A 23,857-nucleotide genomic window follows, 5' to 3' on the forward strand; every position below is an offset into this window, starting at 1 on the left:
GCTCGAATGCTCGAAGCAATGATTTCAAATTGCAGTATCGACTCAAATCAATCCAGTGTCAGTAATAAACACATATCAGAAAAAACCTCATTTTCAAAACCTTCGTACACTGCCGATTATGAAAGAAACATACCAAATTCATAGCCATTCATTAGACCAACAGGTCATAGAGCTCTCGTTCCTTCCACAAGAACTATAGCCAATTTCAAAGCCGACTTCCGATATTATCCTCCTAATTATACCACAATCAAATCAGATAGCATCCATTCTAGGCCCAATGACCTCGTCTCCTCCAACACGACCACTCTAGTGACATGACACATCAATACAATTTAAAGCCACAACCCGTGCAATTCGTGCACTCGATAGAAACATTCCAAATGTACCCAATCGTAATAATGACCCAAACAGGAGAACCGTTCCGCAAGCTCGATGAGTACCACCCTGACGCAATGCTAAGAATCCATCACACATCGCAGAACCATAACATACGAATCTTACACAAGGGATCATATTTCCACATAACTCTGCTGCAATACGCGATCCTATCCAAATACTGGTCCATATGAAACACCTCAAGCCACCCTGCTATAATCAATAACCATGCGCAATTCGACATCAAGTACCCAAAGTGCATTACTATAACCACAGAGAAGCAAACGACACTATGCCACATAAAATCCGAAAGAATATGACCAATACGTCATCAACCAAGCAATATCCAATACTATTCTCGCTCAAATTCCGCTATAAGGCCACAATAGAACCGCACCATATGTGCATATAACCAACGAATCACAACTCTTCATAGTATAGAAGAGTAACTCACAGATCATTCCAGAACACGAATAAGTTTCACATCAACCGAATGGCACATCCTTCAACAATAGTAGTATGGAGCCAATCAATCCGGCTTGGTGTAGAATACATATCCTAATTGGGCCTACCAATGGGTCCTGAATCAACTATGGTCAGCCACCAATAGATAAACAACCTACGAAAGTCCACAATGACGGAATCAGTTCAATTAATGGCAAAATCAGAACAGTAAATAATACTGTTATTAACAAAAAAACAGTATGTATAATAAATAAAACCGAAGTTTTTATATATTGTTTTACAGAAAAACGATGAAGTTTTTATGTTCTTCAAATCGTTTTATGAATTTCAATACTCTGATGAAGTTTTTTATATCTTCAAATCAGAATAGTAAAATTCAGAAGGAGTAGAAAACCACACAGGTTTTAATCTCCACAAATAAAATACAGAATAAAATAATTTCCTTAAGATTGTTATAAATCTGTATTGTTGTAATAAATAATTAAATCATTAAACTTTCTGAAATATATAAACAAAAACAGAAAGTTAATAACACTTGTTTAAAGAAATAAATTATGGAAAAACAGTGTAGGAATAAATCGAGCCCACTGAATACATATTGTATCCTTAAAAAAATTATTCCCCTTAAGCACCCGAGGTGCTGGAATATATCCTCTCAGGATTAACTCACCGGAGTGTTGGTACCAAAACGCCGGTGAACAGCGAGCCACTCGAAGGCTGTAAACACACTGAAATTTTTGTGCAGAAGAAGAAGAAGAAGATCAGAAAATTTCGTAAGGAAAGATTCTGGGATTCAATCTCTATTTATAAAGTTGCTGGCATTGTTTCTGAAAAGGTTTGCAATATTTCAGAAACAGTCATGGCTGTTGGAACAGGGTTGTTTGAAATATTGCGGGACAATAAATTTAAAATAATCCGAAAAAAAACGGGCCTGACCGGATTTAATTAATTAATTAATTAATTAAAAGGAATTTTGTCCAAAAAGATTAATCAATCAATCAATCTTTATCCGAAGCCGAAGCCGAGCTGAGAGAGTGACGACGACGACGGCGCGAGACTTGCCTTCTTCTTAACTCTTTAAGAGCTAGAAGAAGAGCAATTATATATATACCCATCAAAAGCATTTTCTTCCTCTAATATGGGACAATGTCCCTTTGTCAAGGAAGAAACTTAAATATTTTATTTTCACTTCATTTCTCATTCACCCTCTTTAAGCTATACAAGCTTAAAATCCCAACAAATAATTTTGAAGGTAATTTACACCCTTTCCTCTGTAGTATTCCTGTAGCGCATCCCAAAAGCCAAAAGAGTGTTTTCCTGCAACCTATTATGGCTACTCAATCTTTTTCAAGATGACAGAAAAAACATGTAATGATACTAATGAAATAAAATACAGTTCAATAGGTTTTGGCTCCTGTAGCATGAAAGCCTAACATGTGTAATTTCAGGAAAATTTCTTATTAACAACACACTGATGTGCAAGTAAACTTTACTTTAAGGGCTTATATGTAATCCTCCAATATACAGTATTCATATACAATTTCAAAGGTTTCGACATCTTTGATTCTGCAAACCATGGTCCAATGTTAATGATTTCGGATCTGGGATCTATCAACTTCCAGGATTGACAGCCTGCAAAACAGAATGCAGTTGCCAATGCAGCTCTTAGGCCACGGTTCACCCGAATGCAGCTCTTAGGCCACGGTTCACCCGAACACACTATTTTCGAGGCAGTATATATATATACGTATGTATATGTATATATGTGTGTATATGTATATATGTGTGTGAAAACCAACTAAAGTTCAAGAAATACTAGATCCGAACCCGTAATTTACAAAATACAATGAGTTCAGTGCTAAAAACGTTAGTGGTTAAATACATAAAGTTTCAATCCTAGACCATCCCGCAGAAGAGCATCTGTTTTGGGTTTCTAGACCTATCTCCGAATTAAATTTACATATTCAAGTAGATCCTAATTCTGAAAAAAAAAAAATCTATTTAGCAGCCAGAAAAAGAGCTTGTTGATGTTAGAATCAGACTTATTTAATGTTGAAACGGCAGCAACACTTGTAACGGTGGATTTCAATAAAGTATACAACATATTAGATCTGCGTGTTTTCATAACACATGAGCACCTCCAGAAATTTTCAGAATTCTATCTTTACATGTGTATTTGCACCCAAGAGATTCTACAATGTTCAAAGAGATGAGATTTTTCTTCAAGTCGGGAACATATCTAATATCGATGAGAGTTCTCACCACACCATCGTGTATTCTGGTTCGGAATGTACTTTTACCAATGACTTTGTAGGCAACATTATTAACCATCAAGACAACTCCACCTTCAACAGATTCATATGTGGTAAGTAAATCCAGTTGGGATACATATGATAAGAGCAACCCGAACCCGAATCCAAAATCTACACATCGCTAGATTTAAAACTGTTATTAGTTGCTAAAAAATAGTTCCATTACTCTCATCAACAACTACACTAGCTTCGGGGATGTTAGTATTTTTGTGCCCGTTTTTTTTCCTTGTGTTTCCTTTATTTTTCAACTTAAGTCATTCAGAGATATTGGTCTTTCTTTTGACTATGGTCGCACTCTATATTTATGTATCAGGACTTTGACCTTGATTTAGAGCTCTCACTATTATTTATTATTGGATCTACCTCTTAGAAAGCCTTCCTCTTGGGTCCCACTAGTGTTCCTAATAATATATCTTTATCTGTTCTTTTGATTTTAAGATAAATTTGATATCCTTATAAGAGATATTATCCTTTCATAAAGCGTAGTATCTCTTATATTCTTAAATGATTGGGGTAGTGAACAAGCAATAACATGGTTTGATTCTCATCTTTAATTTCAGCATCTATATTACTTAAATTCATAAGAAGAGAATCAAATGTGTCAATATGAGAGAGCATAGAGGTACCTTCATCCATACGAAATGTGTAAATCTTTTGCTTTAGGTAGAGTTTATTTTTCACAATCCTCTTTATATACATGGTTTTTAATTTTTTCCACATGCAGAATTTACAGAATTTAAAGATTTTTTTTCATTTCTGGAAATTTCTAGAATTTTATTAATTTCTGGAATTATTTTCTAATTTTGTTTTTACTTTAATCAAAATTAATATTAAAATTTTAAATTGAATTTAATCTATAATTATTAAAGTTAACTTGTATTAATTAGTCGCTTGTAAATTAACATGTACTAATTAGTTGTTTGTCAATTAGCTTGTTTTACATTTTTTTTTATTAGTTTGCAACTATAGAATTGTTAAACTATAAAATTATTAGACTATTGTACGTTATATATTATAACGACACGACCGGTCGTTTTAAGAATTAGCATCCCGTTTGGTGGCTTAAGGTCTCCAGCACCTTCGTATTGTGTATCATGACTTACGTGTGTGGCCGGGTTCGGTTTCGGATGATTCGAGATTTATTTAGAAGAATGATTCTAGTTTTAAAAGCTTAAGTAACAAGAGTTGACGGGAGTTTGACTTTTATGTAGACGACTCTGGAATGGTGCTTTGATGATTCGAATAGTTTCGTATAATAATTTTGGACTTAGGCGTATACCTGGATTTGGATTTGGAGGTCCGTAGGTTGATTTGCTGTATTTTGGCGAAAGTTGGAAAGTTGAAGTTTGGACGGTTAAGAGGTTTGACCGGGAGTTGACTTTATTAATATCGGGTTCGGATTGCAATTTCGGAAATTAGAATACCTCCGTTGTGTCATTTGAGACTTGCATAAAAAATTTGACGTCATTCCGGGTTGATTTGTTATGATTCGGCACGAGTTGTAGAAGTTGAATGTTCATAAGTTCACTAAGTTCGATTTGAGCTGCGATTCGATGTTGTTTGATGTAATTTGAGTCCTTGAACAGGTCCGTATTATGTTATGAAACTTGTTGGTATGTTCAGACGGGGTCCGGGTAGCCCCGGGTGTGCTTCAGACGAGTTTCGGGTCATTTCCATGCTATTGAGAAGGACTGGTTATGGTGTTTCGCATATGCACATTTTGGAGCACAGATGCAAACACGCTTCTGCATGAATTTTGTCGCTTTTATGAGCTGGCGCATGTTCAGGTGTTCTGCTTCTGCGGATGAGGGACCATAGGTGCAAGTAAGCATCTACGGATATGGATCGCAGCTGCGAAGTTGAGGCTCCGGTGTTTTTCACTCCTACGGACATTTTGCATGCTTCTCCGAGATTGCGGATGCGATAGCTGGCTCGCATGTGCGGTTCCTGGGTTGTTAAGTGAAGGTTGTATAAGCGGTATTTGTGCTCACTGGTGCGAGATCGCAGGTGCGCTTTTTTGGTCCGCAAATGCGGAAGTTCTGGGCTAGAACATGTTACATATCGAGGGTTTGATATTTTTATCACTTTTTGCGTTAGAGACCTCGGTTTTGGGCGATTTCGGATGGGTTCTTCACGACTTTGATTGGGGCAAGTGTTCTTTACCCGAATTTGATTATATTTCATGATTCCATATTTTATTTTATCATTAAATTAGTGATTTAACTTGGAAAAAATTGGAGATTTTTGTAAAAACTTCCTAAAATATAAAATAAGGAATTGAATACCGATTTGATGTCGGAATCAGATACTTGTGATATGGTTGGACTCGTATCGGAATGGGTGTTCGGATTTTGTGAGTTTTGTCGGGTTCTGAGGTGCGGGCCTAGGGTTGACTGTTTGGGTTGACTTTTTAGTTTTCATTAAAGATCGAAACTTTATAATCTGGAATTGTTTCCTGTGGTTTTTATTTATGAAATTAAGTTATTTTGGCTTGATTTGAGTCATCCAGAGATCGTTTCACATGAGAAGATCATTTTAGAGTATTTATTTGGCCTTTTTGAGGTAAGTATCGTGCCTAACTTTGTATGGGGGAACTACCCCTTAGGATTTGAGTCTTTTGTGCTATTTGTGTTATGTGAAAGCCGTATATGCGAGGTAAAGAGTGCGTACCTAGGCTTATATGTGAAAATTGACCGATTTAGACTCTTAGGCTTCTTCCATGTATTTATTTGGAATTGATAGCACATGTCATATTTTTTATTCGTCATGTTCACTATCACATGCTTTATTTGAAGTTGTCGTTACATGTCACATCCTTTACTTGTCAAGTTTATTCTTATATGCTTTATTTGAAGTTGTTACCTCTTTTATCACTATGTGACTTCTTTTATTGTTGACTTACTCTTAATTGAAATAGTTGTTACATAATATCCTTTGTTGCCGGGTTATTCTCACACATTTAGACGTAGTTTCTAGTTCATGACTGCTGTTCCACCGGCAGAGAAATCGGGGAAATTTTCCGGAGCCAACTTCAAAGAATGGCAGCAAAGGGTGTTCTTCTGGCTTACCACACTTGGTATGCAGAAATTCACTAGTGAAGAACCTCCAGTGCCTGTTGCGGATATGTGGACAACGAGAAATTCATGATTGTTGAGGCGTGGAAGCAGGCAGATTTTCTTTGCAAAGGTTATATCTTAAGCGCTTTAGAGGATGACTTGTACAATGTGTACAGTGCGATGAATACTTCGAAAGAATTATGGGACGCACTTGAGAAGAAGTGCAAAACTGAAGATGCATGCTTGAAGAAGTTCGTGGTTTTCAAGTTTTTAGACTATATAATGATAGACAGCAAAACTATTGGAACCCAAGTTTAGGAGCTTCAACTTATTTTTCATGACCTTATTACTGAAGGTATGCTAGTGAATGAAGCATTTCAAGTGGCTGCAATGATTGAAAAATTGCCTCCTTCGTAGAGAGATTTCAAGAACTATCTTAAGCACAAGCGCAAAGAAATGAACTTGGAAGATCTTGTGATTCGTCTCAAGATTGAGGAAGACAACAAAACAGCCGAGAAAAAGTCTCGTGGAAATTCAACGATCATGGGAGCTAATATCGTTGAGGAGACTGCTTCAAAAAGTAAGAAGAGAAAGAGGTCTTCTGGACAGACTAAGGAGCAGAACAAAAAGAAATTCAAGGGCAGTTGCTACAATTGTGGAAAAACCGGTCACAAAGCCCCTGATTGTCGTCTCCCGAAAAAGTATAAGAAGAAGGGACAGGCCAACATAGTAGAGAAGAATGATGACATTGATGATCTGTATGCAATGCTTTCGGAATGCAACTTAGTTGGAAATCCGAAGGAGTGGTGGATTGACTCTAGAGCCACTCGACATGTTTGTGATGTCAAGGAAGTATTTGCGACTTACTCTACTGCTGGTCCCGAAGAAGAGCTTTCCATGGGAAATACTGCAACAGCCAAGATTGAAGGTTATGGGAAGATATTCCTGAAGATGACTTCCGGCAAGGTGTTAACACTCAACAACGTTCTTCATGTTCCTACTATTAGGAAGAATTTAGTTTCTACTTCTTTTCTTGTTAAGAATGGATTCAAATGTGTATTTATTTCTGATAAAGTTGTTGTAAGCAAGAATGAAATATATGTTGGAAAGGGCTACCTCACAGAAGGCCTGTTCAAACTAAATGTAATGGTTTTTGACAGTATGAATAAAATTTCAGCTTCTTCTTATTTATTGGAGTCAAATGATTTATGGCATATTCGTTTAGGACATGTCAATTACAAAACCTTAAGGAAGTTAATTAATTTAGAAGTATTGCCTAAATTCGAGTGTAATAAATCAAAATGTCAAATATGTGTTGAGTCTAAGTTTGTAAAACATCCTTATAAGTCTATTGAAAGGAGTTCAAATCCTTTAGACTTAATTCATACTGACATTTGTGATATGAAGTCGACACCATCTTGAGGTGGGAAAAAGTATTTTATTACTTTTATTGACGATTGCACTCTATATTGTTATGTTTATTTGCTTAATAGTAAGGATGAAGCAATTGGAGCATTTAAGCAATACAAGAATGAAGTGGAGAATCAATTGAATAAAAAGATTAAAATGATTAGAAGTGATAGGGGTGGAGAATATGAATTTTCGTTTGCAGAAATATGTTCGGAATATGGAATTATCCATCAAACTACTCCACCTTACATACCTCAATCCAATGGAATTGCGGAAAGGAAAAATCGGACATTAAAGGAAATGATGAATTCTTTATTAATAAGTTCCGGATTACCGCAGAGTTTGTGGGGCGAAGATATCCTTACAGCTAACCGAATACTCAACAGAGTACCCCACAACAAAACGCAATCTATTCTATATGAAAAATGGAAAGGAAGAAAACCCAACTTGAAATATTTTAAAGTGTGGGGGTGTCTAGCAAAGATACAAGTTCCTTTACCTAAAAGAGTTAAAATCGGACCAAAAACTGTTGATTGCGTTTTCATTGGATATGCTACAAACAGTAAAGCATGTCGGTTTTTGGTTCATAAATCCGATAATCCCGAAATTCACGTTAATACGGTAATGGAATCAGATAATGCTGAATTCTTTGAAAGCATCTATCCGTATAAAACTGAATGTGAGTCGTTAAGTGAAAGACCTAAACGACCTCGGAAAGAACCAAAGGAAAATACTCCAAGTATAGAAGATCCAAGGCGGTAGCAAACGTCAAAGAACATCTACTTCCTTTGGACCAGATTTTGTGACATTCTTGCTTGAAAATGAGCCTCAAACTTTTAAAGCAGCTATGTCATCTTCTGATTCAGCATTTTGGAAAGAGGCAGTCAATAGTGAGATTCAATCAATTTTGGATAACCATACATGGGAATTGATAGATCTTCCTCCGGGAAATAAGCCTTTAGGTTCGAAATGGATCATTAAACGGAAAGTGAAAGCTGATGGCACTATTGACAAATATAAGGCAAGATTTTTTGTCAAAGGTTATAGACAAAAGGAAGGCCTTGATTACTTTGACACTTACTCGCCAGTGACGAGGATAACATCTATTAGGGTGTTAGTGGCACTAGCGGCCGTGTATGTTCTTGAAATCCATCAAATGGATGTTAAAATAACTTTCTTAAATGGAGAATTAGAGGAAGAGATTTACATGGAACAGCCTGAGGGTTTTGTAGTTCCTAGTAAAGAAAAGAAAGTGTGCAAACTTGTTAAATCGCTTTATGGACTTAAACAAGCACCCAAACAATGGCATGCCAAATTTGACCAAACAATGTTGGCAAGTGGGTTTAAAATCAATGAGTGCGACAAATGTGTTTATATTAAAAACACTCCAGGTCATGAAGTCATTGTTTGTTTATATGTTGATGACATGTTGATAATGAGCAAAAACATGGCAGATATAAATGCTACTAAGCGTATGTTGGCTAGCAAATTCGATATGAAAGACTTAGAAGTTGCTGATGTGATCTTAGGAATCAGAATTCATAAGACTCCACAAGGTCTAGCATTATCACAGTCTCACTACATTGAAAAGGTACTTGACAAGTTCAAGTATTTGGATTTCAAAATTGCCAAGACTCCAATTGACGTGAGTTATGCACTTCAAAAGAATGAAGGTGAAAGTGACTCACAATTGGACTATGCAAGAGTATTGGGAAGTTTGATGTATATCATGAATTGTACGTGACCAGATATAGTATGCGCTATTAGTAAACTGATTCGGTTTACAAGTAATCCCAATCACATACATTGGATGGCAATGAAACGAGTTTTGGGGTATCTCAAACATACCCAAAATTACGCTTTGCATTATAACAAATATCCCTCCGTGATCGAGGGATATAGTGATGCAAATTGGATCACTGGATCATCTGAAGTTAAATCCACGAGTGGATATGTTTTCACAATTGGGGGTGGAGCAGTGTCTTGGAAATCATCCAAACAAACATGCATCGCCCGTTCTACAATGGAATCTGAATTCATAGCTTTAGATAAGGCCGGTGAAGAAGCTAAATTGCTCCGAAATTTCTTGAAAGATATTCCATTTTGGCCCAAACCTTTGGCACCTATTTGTATACATTGTGATAGTCAAGCGGCAATAGGCAGGGCAGGGAGCATTATGTATAACAGAAAATCTCGTCATATATGACGGAGACACAATACCGTTAAACAACTACTCTCTAGTGGTGTTATCACAATTGACTACGTAAAGTCAAGAGATAACGTGTCGGATCCACTTACAAAAGGCCTATCTAGAGAGGCAGTTGAAAGATCATCAAAGGGAATGGGGTTAAGGTCTAGGACAAGTCATCATGGCGGTAACTCTACCTAGCAGACTGGAGATCCCACGAGCTAGGTTCAAAGAGATCAAACAAAGTTATGAATGACGGTTCAAAATTGTCAAATAACTCAACTCATTCTCTCGATGAAGACAATGTATGTTCAGAAATCGAGGTAAAGCATTAAGGCTTTTTGATATGTCAACAAAGCTTAAAGGTTTTTTAATTATTTGCTAAGTCTCGCAGGATATGACCAGATAGTGTGTCTATAGGATTACACATTTAGAAATTACTTATGTGAGTGTGAAGTGTAAGCCGCTTCAAGGGGAATGAAAGTAAAGGCCCATTTTCTAAGCACTCATGAAACTATGCGGTGTTCATGGCTGAAACGAATACAACCGTGAGAACCATAGATGGTTAAGGATTGATTGTGTGACTTATGTTGTCTAGGTATACAACAAAGCTCGACGGTTCAAAGATATCAAATCTACCGATTGACCGAGTATATCCGATATAAGTTCACTACGGAAAGTTCAAAGGGAAACCTACTTATCCAGATGCAATTAATTCTTGCATGTAAAACACACACGCGTCCGTGCATTCCTTTATTTTATAGCCATTCCCCATTCATGTGGGGGATTGTTGGGATTTTAAGCTTATGTAGCTTAAAGAGGGTGAATGAGAAATTGAGAAAAAATGAAATATTTGAATTTCCCTCCTTGGCAAAGGGTCATTGTCCCATATTGGAGGAAGAAAAGGCTTTTGATGGGTATATATATAATTGCTCTTCTTCTAGCTCTTAAACAGTTAAGAAGAAGGCAAGCCTCGCGCCGTCGTCATCGTCGCTCGGCTCGGCTTCGACTTCGGATTATTTAATTAATTAATTAAATAATTAACGAAAAATTCAATCCGGAATAACCCATGACCCGCGACCCGGTCCGGTCAGGCCTGTTTTCTTTTTCGGATTATTTTAAATTTATTTTTCCGCAATATTTCAAACAACCCTATTCCAACAGCCATGACTGTTTCTGAAAGGTTGCAAACCTTTTAAGAAACAATGCCAGCAACTCTATAAATAGAGTTTGAATCCAAGAATCTTTCCTTACGAAATTTTCTGATCTTCTTCTTCTTCTTCTTCTTCTGCACAAAAATTCCAGCGTGTTTACAGCCTTCGAGTGGCTCGCTGTTCACCGGCGTTTTGGTACCAACATTCCGGTGAGTTAAATCGTTCTATCCTGGGAGGATATATTCCAGCACCTCGGGTACTTGAGGGGAATAATTTCTTTAACGACACACTGTGTATTAAATGGGCTCGATTTATTGCTACACTGTTTTTCCAGAATTTATTTCTTTAAACAAGTGTTACTAACTTTCTGTTTTTGTTTATATATTTCAAAAAGTTTAATAATTTAATTATTTATTACAGCAATACGGATTTATTACATTATTTTTCCAGGTTTTTAGATTTCATAAAGCATACCAACTTGAAGTGTTTTCTCGGGTGGAATTTGAAGCATGGAAAAGGCTGCCCTGCTATTATTCTGAAGAAACCTGTACAAGTAGTCTATAGTGAAGCGGGCAAACCAACCTTTATTTGCTTTGAGAATGGTTCTTCCTAACACAAAAACTGTTCCTCTGTCAGCAGCTGCATCTATCTTTTGTTTTTCGGTAGTAGACTCAGCTTGGTCTTGGAGTTTTGTGATCATCAAAGTAACAAAGTCATCTCCTTCCATGCTCTGAGAATCCTTATATCCAAACTGAATCAAACACCGATAGACCCCATCAACTGATCCCAGCTTCCCCACATTGAAACGTTCCTCTAGCAGGACAGTTTTAACGGGAAGAGTTGTAACAGTGACAATTACCATGACTTGTCGAACAGAATTTGTGTGCTGAATATAGTGCCGGATAATGGGTGGAATGCCATTGACGAGATGGGTGAAAAAGAAGCAAATTCCTGGCGCTCTATAGCTTGATAGCATTTGGTTCAGCTCAGGTAAACTCATCTTTCTATCTGCTTCGTACTCATTTTTCTTACTCCTTCCATATGTCCAAGATAACATGATGGTCAAGAAGAAAGCAGAAATAGCAAATGGTACCCAGCCTCCTTGTGGTATTTTATTGAGTAACGATGTCATGAAACAACCTTCAATTATTGTATAGGGAAAGAAAAATCCCAAAATGAGAATGATATTTGTCTTCCATATGAGTAGCATCACCAATGTTGTCAAGAATGTAGTTATGATCATGACCCAAATTACCACCACCCCTGTATTTGAAGTAGGAAAAGTTAGTAACATATTATTCGGACTGATAGCATAAAAGATTTTTTGTACTAATAATCTAGTTATTATTTACCATTTTTATCAATCCATGCTTGCTATAGAAAGTTACCTATCATTGGTTATTAACTAACCTGAAGATAGTATTGAAAATTCGACCAGAAAATGCTTACCATAGGCATTTGCTAGTTCGACACCACCTTTAAATCCAAGAACGAGAGTAACACAAAGAATCATGAGGATGTAGTTTATTTCTGGGGAATAGATTTGTCCTTCATGCTTGGATGAAGTATGTATAATGTTCACTCGAGGGAAACATCCAAGAGCAAGTGATTGCTTTACAATGGAAAAAGTTGCTGATATCATGGACTGGCTAGCAACTATGGCAGCTAGGGTCGAGATTACAAACATCGGCCAGTATACAGATTTTGGTAGGGAACTGTAATAGGCGTTGTTGATGTTTTCTGGATACCTCACCAGATAAGCTGTTTCACCAGCATAGCTGAGAACTAGGGATGGATAAACCACAAAAGAAAACGCCAACTGCAAGACTCATTGCCATCAATCAGATTAACATTCGTAATGATAAGATTTTAGAGTTCTTAATTAATTTGTTCCTTAATTACCTGAATTGCTCTTTTATTGAAATGACCTAAATCAGCAAACATGGCTTCTGCTCCTGCATATCAGTTTAAAACATGCATGTTGGAAATGAACTTCTCCTTTCTTTTATTTCAAATGCTTTTATATATTTTTGTTTTTCCTCAAAGGAGTTACAAAGTTAAACCTGTAATGCTTAGAAATACTGCACCGAGAAGATTCCAAGCTGTCTTTCCATTTCTTGAAACAAATTTCACAATATAGTGTGGAGAAAGAGCTTTAAGAACGGATGGATAGTACTTGGAAATATTGTAGATACCGACTGAAACATTGGTAGCAAACCACAATAACATTATTGGAGTAAAGCAGAAGCTAACTTTGCTTGTTCTACAACGTTGAAAAGTGAAAAGGGCAATTAGCATAATCAGAGACATGAAAACCACATGATCTGCAGCCAATAGAACTTACCGTTAAACCTTGCAATTAGGTGAGTAAATGGAAGGAAATATTATGAACTTGCGATAGAACTGTCTTCTTAAAATGATATCGATTTTACCTTGTGTTATCTTGGGAGAGAGAGATTGAATTCCTTGGAGGGCTGAGAGAACTGATATATATAGTAGAAAGGAACATTGATATAGCAAGTGTATGCACATGAGGCAGAGAAAGGAAATATAACTTGGAGACAAAAAGAAAGGCAGAATGTTACCACAAGTAGCAGGAGTGAGAGCTCCATCACCAATGACCATACAAGTTCCAAGCAAAACAACAAAAGTCAGAAAATTTTGAGCTGCAGAACTTCTCTCCAGGAACTTCTTAGTTTTTGAACACAGAGGACTTCCACTCTCGGCCTGGCTGTAATGTGCCATACCCTCATCAGACTCCATCCGAACGCTGTGGAAAGTAAGTTTGCTTCGAAGATTGATATGGCGACAAAGATATGAATAGAGAGCAAAAGTACCGCCTTCTCCATGATCATTAGCATGGAGGACGATGAAGACATATTTGACTAACACGAGCAACGTTAAAGTCCAAAAGATTAGGCTGAATGTTCCGAGTAGATCATCTTCAGTTAGATTTGTCAAGCGAGTAGAGGAAAAGACGTTGACCGGAGAAGTTCCTAGGTCTCCATATACAACCCCAAGAGATTGGTAAGCCAACAGAAATGTCTGCACAGCTGGATATTTCTGAGAAAAATAATCAAAATCTCAGTTTGCTCATGAATGAGTTTCAAGTCTTAAGTAGAGTTCTGTCTAACTTTGCATAACGTAGTAACATAAAAATAAAGGTATTAGATTCTGTTGCTTTCAAGTTGCAATTCCTTGAACTTTATACTGGTGGAGATTTCTTTTGGAATATATCGATATATATTATTTTTATAATAGTGGTGTCTGGGGCAGCTTGTGCACTTATTGATTATTCCACTAGATACCTCGTACCTCCTACCAACATAGGTATTGTATAATTCATCCTAGCATTTATTATCTTTACTAGGATTGCAACCTTAGTCACACATGGTTTTTACTTACTTCATTGACCAGATTCTTTGGTGTGATTTGTTGGAAGATTGAAGATGAAACAGTAAAGATTACCTTAGCTTTGGTTAAGGGAAGCTGGTAAGTCTGATTAATATTCATGTTTGTTTCCATGGAAGCTGCCACTACTGGTTCTGGTACAATTCTCCTGCTGCTGTTGTTACAAAATTCAACACGATTGCTATCTCCAATAATGCTTCCATTTTCAACATCATACTTCTTTTCGCTGGAATTGTTGCTTTTTGCATCCTCCATGATTTAAATGCAGACAGTATAGTTTAGAAGTTGCTTCATTCTTATATCATACTATATTAAAAACCTCAAGCTGACACTGTCCTGTTTGGTTGATCCTTCATTGATCCTCAAAATAAAATAAAGAGTATATCTAGTGCTGCTAAATTTAAAACCACAAGTTGCAGGAGACGGAGTAGGTAAATAAAGACATCATCGTATATGCTTTAGCAGTAGCTCCACTTAGTTGCATACAAATTCATTTCGTCATCCCCCTTATAATTTGCAAACTGGGATATGAACCGTAATTTTTTTGAACTTTATCTTGTTGACATAATCCATTTCATTTTCCTCTATATAAATTAAAGGAATGGCTGTTGATACACACTTACATATAACCAGAAACTTCTAGAGATCCTATCTCTGTTGTTGCTTTGCTGGGATGAACCTTATCTAGTTAAGTAAATCAAGCTTAATTTTCTAATGATGGTGGTGTCAAGTCCAGCGCTTGCACGTATCTTGACTTATTCGTATATGCTACCTTCTACCAGCATAAATGTCGGTAACTCTCTCCACCAAGGATTAGACCTATGAGAAGAAATCACCTACTAGTTTTTGTCTCCGATAGGATTTGAACCTGAGACCTCATGGTTCTCCCGACTTCATTGACGATCACACCCTTGGGTATAAATCAAGCTAAAAATTTTGGAGAGTAAAGTACGAGCATGGATAAAAGAGGAAGTTGATGACAACAAAAACTAGTCGAACTATACTAAATCCTCTTATTGAAAAGTTAAGCTTGATAAATGAACAAAAGAGCATATGAACTTGTATAGAATGTTTGCTATGTTTATGTTATTTTTGACAGTAAAATTAACCAAGCACGTGAGAGTCTAGTACACGATATATACTAGAGTGTCAATGTGTGTTTGTGTAAGTACACACACATCTGTAGACTGTACATGGAAGACGTAGGTATTACCGAAAGTGGCAAGTGAGAGCACTACAAGAAAACTAAGTTCTTATGGCGGTTATTTTTACATATAATGGTGGTCCTGAACCGCCGTAATACACATCAACGGCGGCTTTTGAAAGCGCCACAATCCCGTCCGCCAAAATTATATTATGGCTGTTCCAACAAAATCGCCGTAATAACATTAGAAAACCACCATATTATAATCTAATTAATACGGTTTTTTGTGTTGCTTATTCCGAATCGCCGAAGTTGCATAAAAAATTGTAATTGACTAATTTAAGCCCCAATATGTTAAAATTGCAGTATTGCAATTCCATAATGTTCACAATTTATTTTTTTCACATGTACAATCCTTTTTATTGAATGTGATGCATTGAAACTTCCATAACACTTCATAATAATTTTAACCCAATATAGAAGATTAAATAAGCAAAATATTCATTATATAAAGGCAAATTACATAAGTTGCCACCTGACCTATGGTCCAAATCCCCCTTACACACTTTCTATGGACGATAATAATATTACACACGCAATCTTTCTAAAGTGTATCTAGTACATACCTCCTTTGACCAGGTCTAAGCGCGTGTAACGCAAAACGGTAGAAGCGCATGGACAGTAGAAACAGACAATTTCTTACTTAAATCAACGGCGAGAAACAAATCCCAACGGCCATTTTTAAGCAAATAAAAGGGCCCTCAACTCATTTCTTCTCAAATTGGACCCGTATTCACCTTCATCTTCCTCCTTGAAAGCTCGAAGTTGCAGAAAATTTCTTCTTCTTGACATTTTCTTATGTGTTTTTTTGTTGCCAATATTACAATCTTCTTCTACTTCTTCCTTCTCTTTTTCGATATTAGGGTTCAATTTCTAGGTTTCAACTTTAGGGTTAGGGGAAATGCATAATCTGAGAAAAATTTGTTATTGTGGTGAAAAAGCTGTGGTGATACAGCCATTGAGTGTTGATAATCCTGGTCGTCAATTTTACGGATGTCCATTTTATGAGGTAAATATCAATTGTACTTTTATAATCAATTTTATATTCCTTGATAATTTTTTCTCTTCAATTTTCAGAGGGACAGTCGCTCGGCATGTAATTTCTTTGTGTGGTTTGATCCTCCAACTCCAGAACACTTGAAAATTATGATATTTGGGCTGCTTAAGAAGAAGAGGGCATTTGATGCATTATTGAAGGAAAATAGGAATCAAAGAAATTGGAGGAGATTGTGTGTGCTGATTTTAATTGTAATTGTATTGAAGTTGATTGTGTTTGGTAGTTCTAAAGATTGCTCTATAATGTAAGAAAATGAATGAAGCTTTTTGGTGGATTTTGTATCCCTTTGTTAGAAAAGAATAAAAAATTTTGTAACTGTTAATGTTGTTTGGTTTGTGGTTGTTGCTATGTGAGCTGAAAATGCAGATAATACACTGCTTACACAGTTAAATAGTGGCTGAAATTTCTGGCTGAAATACAGCTCAAATGCTGAAATACTAAAGTAGTAACACTAAAGAGATGAATCTGCACAGAAATTTTTAATTTAAAACACATATCATCATAGAGTAAAGGTGTTCATTACAGTCACCTAATAGCAGCCCGCCTTAACAAAAATATAGGTTGACATCTTAACAGCATACCAAAATAACAACAGCCTGCCTTAACAAAATAACAACATTGAATACACCACTTAACAGCAGTTCCAAAATAACCTAACAACAGTTCCAAAATAACTTAACAGTCACAATAACAACATTCAATACACAACTACATATAGTTGTTCTTGGATGACTGGGATGATGAACTTGCTTGACTTAGATTGGAATGTGATGCAGCAGTTCTGGAATGGGATGCAACAGTTCTTTCAAGTTGTCTTCTAGTAATGGCTGGTCTACCATTCCATTTTACTCCACTTATTGGCTTGTAGGCACATTCATGAATATCTGCTGAGGACCTCTTTTCACCACCAGACTGTCAAAATAGAAAATATTTAGTAAAGAAGTTAAACGAAACAAGACATAAAGTTAAGTTTGAAGTACTTACAGAAAAACTTATGAACCCACTGTTTGATTGAAACAGTCCAAATCCAGAACTTCTAGTTCCTCTTCCACTACCTCAACCAGTCCCTCTTCCTATTCCAGGGGAAGAAGTAATTGAAGCTGAGGGTGTATTACTTCTTCTACCTCTACCAGTTCCTCTTCCTCTGCCAGCAGTAGCAGGGGCAGAAGTAGTTGAAGTTGAAGCTCTAGGAGCAGTTGTTCTTGTTCCTATTCTTCTGCCACTTCCTCTTCCTCCACATCATTCTCTATAAGAAGCATTTGTAGGAGTAAAATCTGCAAGCCTTGATTTCTTGGGGAAGCTCCTTTTGTTGTATCCATAGCCACCACAGTTTGAACATGTCATCTCCATACCCCTTCTTGAAAGCTTTCCAGACTTAGGATGTTCAGTTTCTTCTTTTCTTCTTTGGTCTGCCAGGCATCTTTTAAATTGGTGGGGGTTCAATTAGTGGATTGGTAGATATTTGCCACATCTGCATGTTTGGCACATGCTGGATAAATGTTGAATATACCTTCAGATAAGTGGATTTGTGGTACCAGTGAGATATGTAGTTAATTGGCTCAATGTTCTTGAAGTGCATAGCAGCAATTGCATGAGCACAAGGGATACCCTTCAGCATCCATGACCTGCAGGTACAAGTCTGAGTTTGCATATTCACACAGTGCTTCAATACCACTCTTAATGAGGTATCCTCAACCTCATAGCCATATTCACCATTCTATTTGATTGTACACCTCATAGACTGTGCCATGTTATCCTGGTACACTTTCATAGCAATTGGGGATATATCACATATCCATGTATCTGCAAACTCCCTCAACTTTCCTATTCTCTCCACCATCTTCACTCTGATTTTCTCAAACATTGTGATGATTGTCTTGTGTCTAACTGCAAGTAATGATTGTCTTGTGTCTAGCAGCAAGTATCCAAGCATTAAAGGTCTCGTACATATTATTGTCAATTATATAACATTTTCTGTTACAGTTGAAGTATGCTCTACACCAGGTTTCCTTGTTATACCTCAAGAGACTCTCAGATATCCCATTCCCAAGCATATTCAAGATGTCCAGGTAAAAATTCAATTCTGTCACACATGATGCTCTAGCACACCTCCAGAAGTTGTTTCTCCTTTCTAATCCTCTCCAATATTTGGACTAGTTTGCTAATATATGTCTGGCACACCACCTATGTTCACTTTCAGGCAACACTTCTGATACAGCTTTAAGCAATCCCTGTAACATAAGAAGAATATATTAGTTACCAACAGAAATAGAAATAAGAAAAATTAAATATTGACAGTAATGAAAACACCTTTTACATATTAGACATGATAGTGAGATCCCTTCCATCTTGAAGCTCTAAGTCATGAGTCACACATTTCAGAAACCATGTCCAAGTGAAACTATTCTCACACTCTATAATGGCCCAAGCAATAGGGAACTTCTGATTGTTGCCATCCTTTGAAACTGCTACAAGCAGTTGAACCTTACAAATGCCTTTCAAAAAGCATCCATCAAGGCCAATTATTTTTCTGCAACCTTAAGACCATCCTTTTTTCATAGCATAGAAGCACACATAAAATGAATTGAAGACAATCTTGTCTTCACCTTGATCTTCTACCTTCACAACACAAGTTGTACCTGGATTTGTCTGTAACAGAATATCTCTATAATTATAGAGTCTCTTGAACTCAACATGCACATCACTTAATATCTCCTTCAGAATTTTTGCTCTAGCTCTATAGACAGTAGATCTACCAACACACATGTCCAGTTCATCCTTAATGAGTTTCTTCAGCTCCCAAACTTTCATATTTGGTTGAGACACAATCTTATCCCTGTAATGCTTTGCAAGGTATCTCGAGTTGCAGAGCTTGTTTTTGTTTGTTCTGTAACACTTGTGGATAAGACAATACTTTATTACCTTAAAATTGTTGGATCTGCCATCTTTGCTTGCAGCCAATAGCCATGGACATTTTGGGTGCATGCATTTTACCCTCACCCTACCATGTTCATTAATATACTTTTCAATTTGAACTTGCATACTTAGTAACAACCAACTTAAAATTATCAACACTCTCAAAAATTAGCCCCAACTCCCGGGTTATTTTCTTGACAGTTGAATCAAATATCAGGGCTTTTTTCCTCCTTTTAACAATAATTTTCTCCTTATGTTCTTCATAAAATTCATCTTCAGCATCTGAAGGAAAGCTTCCAGCATCAGAAGACCCAAAATAAGGCTCATCTGTCCCTACTAAGCCTGTGTACCTATTTTGCTTGCTACCAGTTCTTAATTCATCAAAACTAATATCAACTCCTGCATCACCTAGGTTAATATCACCCCCTATCTTTTGGCCTTTAACTCCTTTTCCTCCTATATTTCCTTAGCTCATCCCTACACTTTGCAAATTTTTCATGAACATCAGATCCATAATCATTATTATCAGGAATATGTAAGACTACTCCATCACTCTTATCACTATCAGGATTATCAAAGTGTTAATCATTCTCATTGTCATCCTCACCCTCATCATCATCTCATTCACTATCTACATCACTCTCTTGTTTTCTTGAAGGTGCAGGAGCAGGGGCAGGTGCAGGTTCAAATTCACTATCTTCTTCTTCTAAGATTAATGTGCTCTTAAAAGCTCCACTATCACTCCCACCAACTCCTTTACTAGCCTCATTTATGTCAACAATATTTAAAGGGACATCATGAGTCACATAAATATCTAAGGTATACCCATCTTCCAATTCATTGCAAATGTCTAATATATCCTTATCTGTGAGAATATTTACCAATTTATCTGTCCTATCCATTGGATAAATATACAACTCAACCACATTCTTAAATTCATATAACTAAGTGTAGTTCATCAGTTCAATAAAAGACAGTAAATCCACATCTACATCTAATCTACCCCCCACATAACGAGCAAAGTTACCAGAAACTAAGACCCAATCATGGTACCACTTGAGTGTAATTAATTTTAAAGATATTTTTCTGCAAACAAACAAGGGGACAAATAAATCGACTGCCACATGCAACAACTGAAAATAAAGAAATACAGATTACAAAAGTGGAGACAAAGACAAGAGCATATCACATTGTTCAAAGCAATGCTATTACAATAATCACTTAAACCCTAACTTTGCACACGATTTGCAAACACAAAGTAAATCTTTTTATATAAAACTCTTTGTAAAGGCAACAACATGACAACTTTACAGTAATATCGACAATGACAAAAGATTTCCCTTTTAAAAAGTCTGAAAACCCTAAAGCAAATAGAAGAAATCTCGAAAAACTCCTAGGTTCAATCCACCCACTACTAAAATAAACGGGCAATGCAAGGAGAAGAAAATTACTAACCTAAAATCGCATAAATCCACCTCCCATACAAGATGAAAGCCTCGCTTGAGATAGTCACCGGAATCGCCTTCACTAGCGCTTCTTAGAGATGTATGGAGAAATGAGAGTTAACTTGGGGTAAATTAGGTTTAACCCTTTTTAACAGATGGGTCGGGTATGTTCGGATTGGTTAATATAATATAAGGGGTTAAAAATAAGTGGGTCAAGTTTATAAACTAAAGTCAAATGCGTGAAATACATGGAGGAACTTTTTACGGGACCTGGTCAAAAGAGCTGTGTACTAGATACACTTTAGAAAGGTTGCGTGTGTAATATGATTATCGTCCGCAGAAAGTGTGTAAGGGGGACTTGGGCCATAGGTTAGGTGGCAAATTATGTATTTTACCTTATATAAAACACAAGTATACCAAATTACATCATCAAAATATTAATATTTCAAAGAGTATTTCAACAGTAATATCCAAAAGATTCATAGTTGATCCTACAAAATAATCACTAATTAACACTTGGATGATCATTATTGCTACTTTCATCTAAAGATCTTCTTGGTTCAATTGGTGATGGTGCACCACTTTCTAAATCTGGTGCCCGAAAAAAAAAAAGGAAAAGTACATAACTAAAAAAAAGAAAAGCAGCACATATTTAGCATTATTGGGAATATAAACATCAAGACCTAGCTATGAAAGAACATTAAGAAAACAGAACTTTGTAATCTGATTATAAGAGTAGGACTATATTCTGTTAAGACTGGTTCTTCAGTACTACAACGTAACAAGAATGTCTTTCTCTTTTCCTTTCCTAGAATTCAATCCTTATTTCCACGTTCAGAAAATATTTTCATTTTAACTTCTCTGGCTTTAGCTAAAAGAAAGAAAAAAAATATTGATGGCTGCTCCAGTAACCAAACCTTTAAAGTGAAAATTGAACTCAAAGACTGCTGTCATATATATAATGACCCACGGTTTACTATTTTCAACACAATTCTGTCTACTGCTCTCCAGTACATGTTCCTCCAATTTTCCTTCATCAAATATAAGAGCAAGAATAATTCAGAAATTCCTGTTACATAGCCCAAGATTATAACTACAACAAAAAGGACATTTTCTTGATCATATCTGTTTTCTATTGTTTCAGCAATAGATATCACCAAATGATCTAGGTAGCCAAATGATCAAAAGCATGGATGCCAACTTCAAAATACATACTACAAAAGAACACACCAAAAATGGGAGAAATATCACCATATAATTCAACCTTTTCTAAATCAAACCAACATGTCAAACACCACTAAAAACTTCTGCTTGCACGACGCATAACATTCAATAGTGAAGATTTCTTTCAAATTAAAGCCTGGAATTTCTATTTTACAACGATCGCAAATGCTTAAAAAGGAATAAACTAATCAGATTCAATTTCTAACAGCCTGTTAAAAATTAAAATCAGGAGGAACCACTTTATGCCAAAAAAGAACCATAAGAAAAGCAAATAACTAAAATTTTAATGTAGCAAGAGAACTTATACCTGTGGAGGAGTGGAAAATGAGTGAGCAAACTCCTTAGGGATACTCCCTATGTTCCTTTCATATAAGTTAAGTAGTGCATTTAATTTTGATTTCATATTTGTCATCCCTTGCTGCTACTCTGGAGTTGGAGTGGTAGTGTCAGATGAACCCACATAACCATGATGGCATCTCGCAGATGTTTGTTTGAATGCTACAATTGGAACTACACCCAAGCCTAAACCTCGAACACTGAGAAAAGAGGCGTTTACTCTGGTTTTCAGCCTTGCTCTCGTCACATAAGCAGCACATTCCATCATCTACTGGTATACGAAGTCTGATCAACCTCTCTTTTGTTAATAACTTCTCTTGATTAGCCAACCATACTATAAAACAAAGATTTCTTCCTATCCTAACTAACTAACCCCATGATCCCCTCTTCCCAAACCCGTCAGATTTTTATCCCATAACTTCCCCCACCTTTTACGTCTCTCACAATCACTGGCACACACACACACGATCACCCATATTTATTTTAACCACCTGCACAACTCCCATATATAGAGAAAAAATCTAATCATTCAAAGGGGGGATTTTTGAAGAAGAAAAAGAACGTGAAAAGTGAGAGGAAGGAAAAGAGAAGATTCAAAAATAAAAGGAAAGAGAGTTTTTCTAGATAAAAGTTTGAGAAATTCTCGTGTGATTAGTAGGTCGAGTTTCCGTTCGTGACTTCGAGTTCAAAGTTGCTGCTACTTTGTCCGGCCTGAGTTTCAGTATTGGATTGGAGTTTGTACTAGTTCTTTTTCTTGTATTGCTGGAACTCTTTTGCTAAGGTTTTGATTCTATCCTTCTTCACTGCTATTTCTTAGTTTTCTTTGAATAAATTCAGAGCATTAGGATTTGGTTCCCTGTATTAGTAATTTATTTCCTTAATCTGTTATTTTCCTTTTTGAGCATATGTTTCTGAATAATTATTATCATTTAGTTTATTTAGTGAAAGACTAAAAAAGAGAGAATTCATAAGAGATTAAGGCTAAAATGACTACGGTGATGGTATAAATGTTTGCCTAGTGTTAATTTAGTGGTCAGTTAAGCTTGCACAAATTGTGCTATGATATTCATTTTACTTTTTTTGGTCATTCTTGTGAATAGGCCATAATCTATTAATGTATAAAGGAAAAGTAAAGCCATGATATTACGCCAAGTGTCACAACGAGATATCATGTGTCATGTTTTAGGACAAAACTCCAATAAATTTGGAGATTCAAAAAAAAAATCTATTAATATATAAAAGGAGAAGCAAAGCCATGATATTATGCCAAGTGTCACAACGAGATATCAACATGTGCCATGTTT

The 23,857-nt window shown here is 36.3% G+C and overlaps 1 protein-coding gene across 2 annotated transcripts; it reads right to left on the reverse strand.

Annotated features, from left to right (window-relative positions):
* Nucleotides 1-11,333: 11,333 nt before the first annotated feature.
* On the reverse strand, nucleotides 11,334-15,102 carry LOC107799825 (potassium transporter 26-like). 2 transcript variants are annotated; one of them, XM_075245155.1, is made up of 7 exons: nucleotides 14,429-15,099; nucleotides 13,546-14,023; nucleotides 13,393-13,443; nucleotides 13,024-13,284; nucleotides 12,863-12,915; nucleotides 12,410-12,779; nucleotides 11,335-12,223 (listed from the first exon to the last, which is right to left on the reverse strand). In XM_075245155.1, exons 1-7 carry the CDS (start codon nucleotides 14,624-14,626, stop codon nucleotides 11,415-11,417), a joined length of 2,220 nt encoding a protein of 739 aa, XP_075101256.1. In that variant the 5' UTR covers nucleotides 14,627-15,099; the 3' UTR covers nucleotides 11,335-11,414. The 2 variants fall into 2 exon arrangements, with proteins under 2 accessions (XP_075101257.1, XP_075101256.1); XM_075245156.1 differs by lacking the exon at nucleotides 13,393-13,443 and having other exon boundaries at nucleotides 11,334-12,223; nucleotides 14,429-15,102.
* Nucleotides 15,103-23,857: the final 8,755 nt, after the last annotated feature.

This window comes from Nicotiana tabacum, chromosome 22 (assembly GCF_000715075.1).
Source record: "Nicotiana tabacum cultivar K326 chromosome 22, ASM71507v2, whole genome shotgun sequence".
Taxonomy (NCBI): Eukaryota; Viridiplantae; Streptophyta; class Magnoliopsida; order Solanales; family Solanaceae; genus Nicotiana; species Nicotiana tabacum.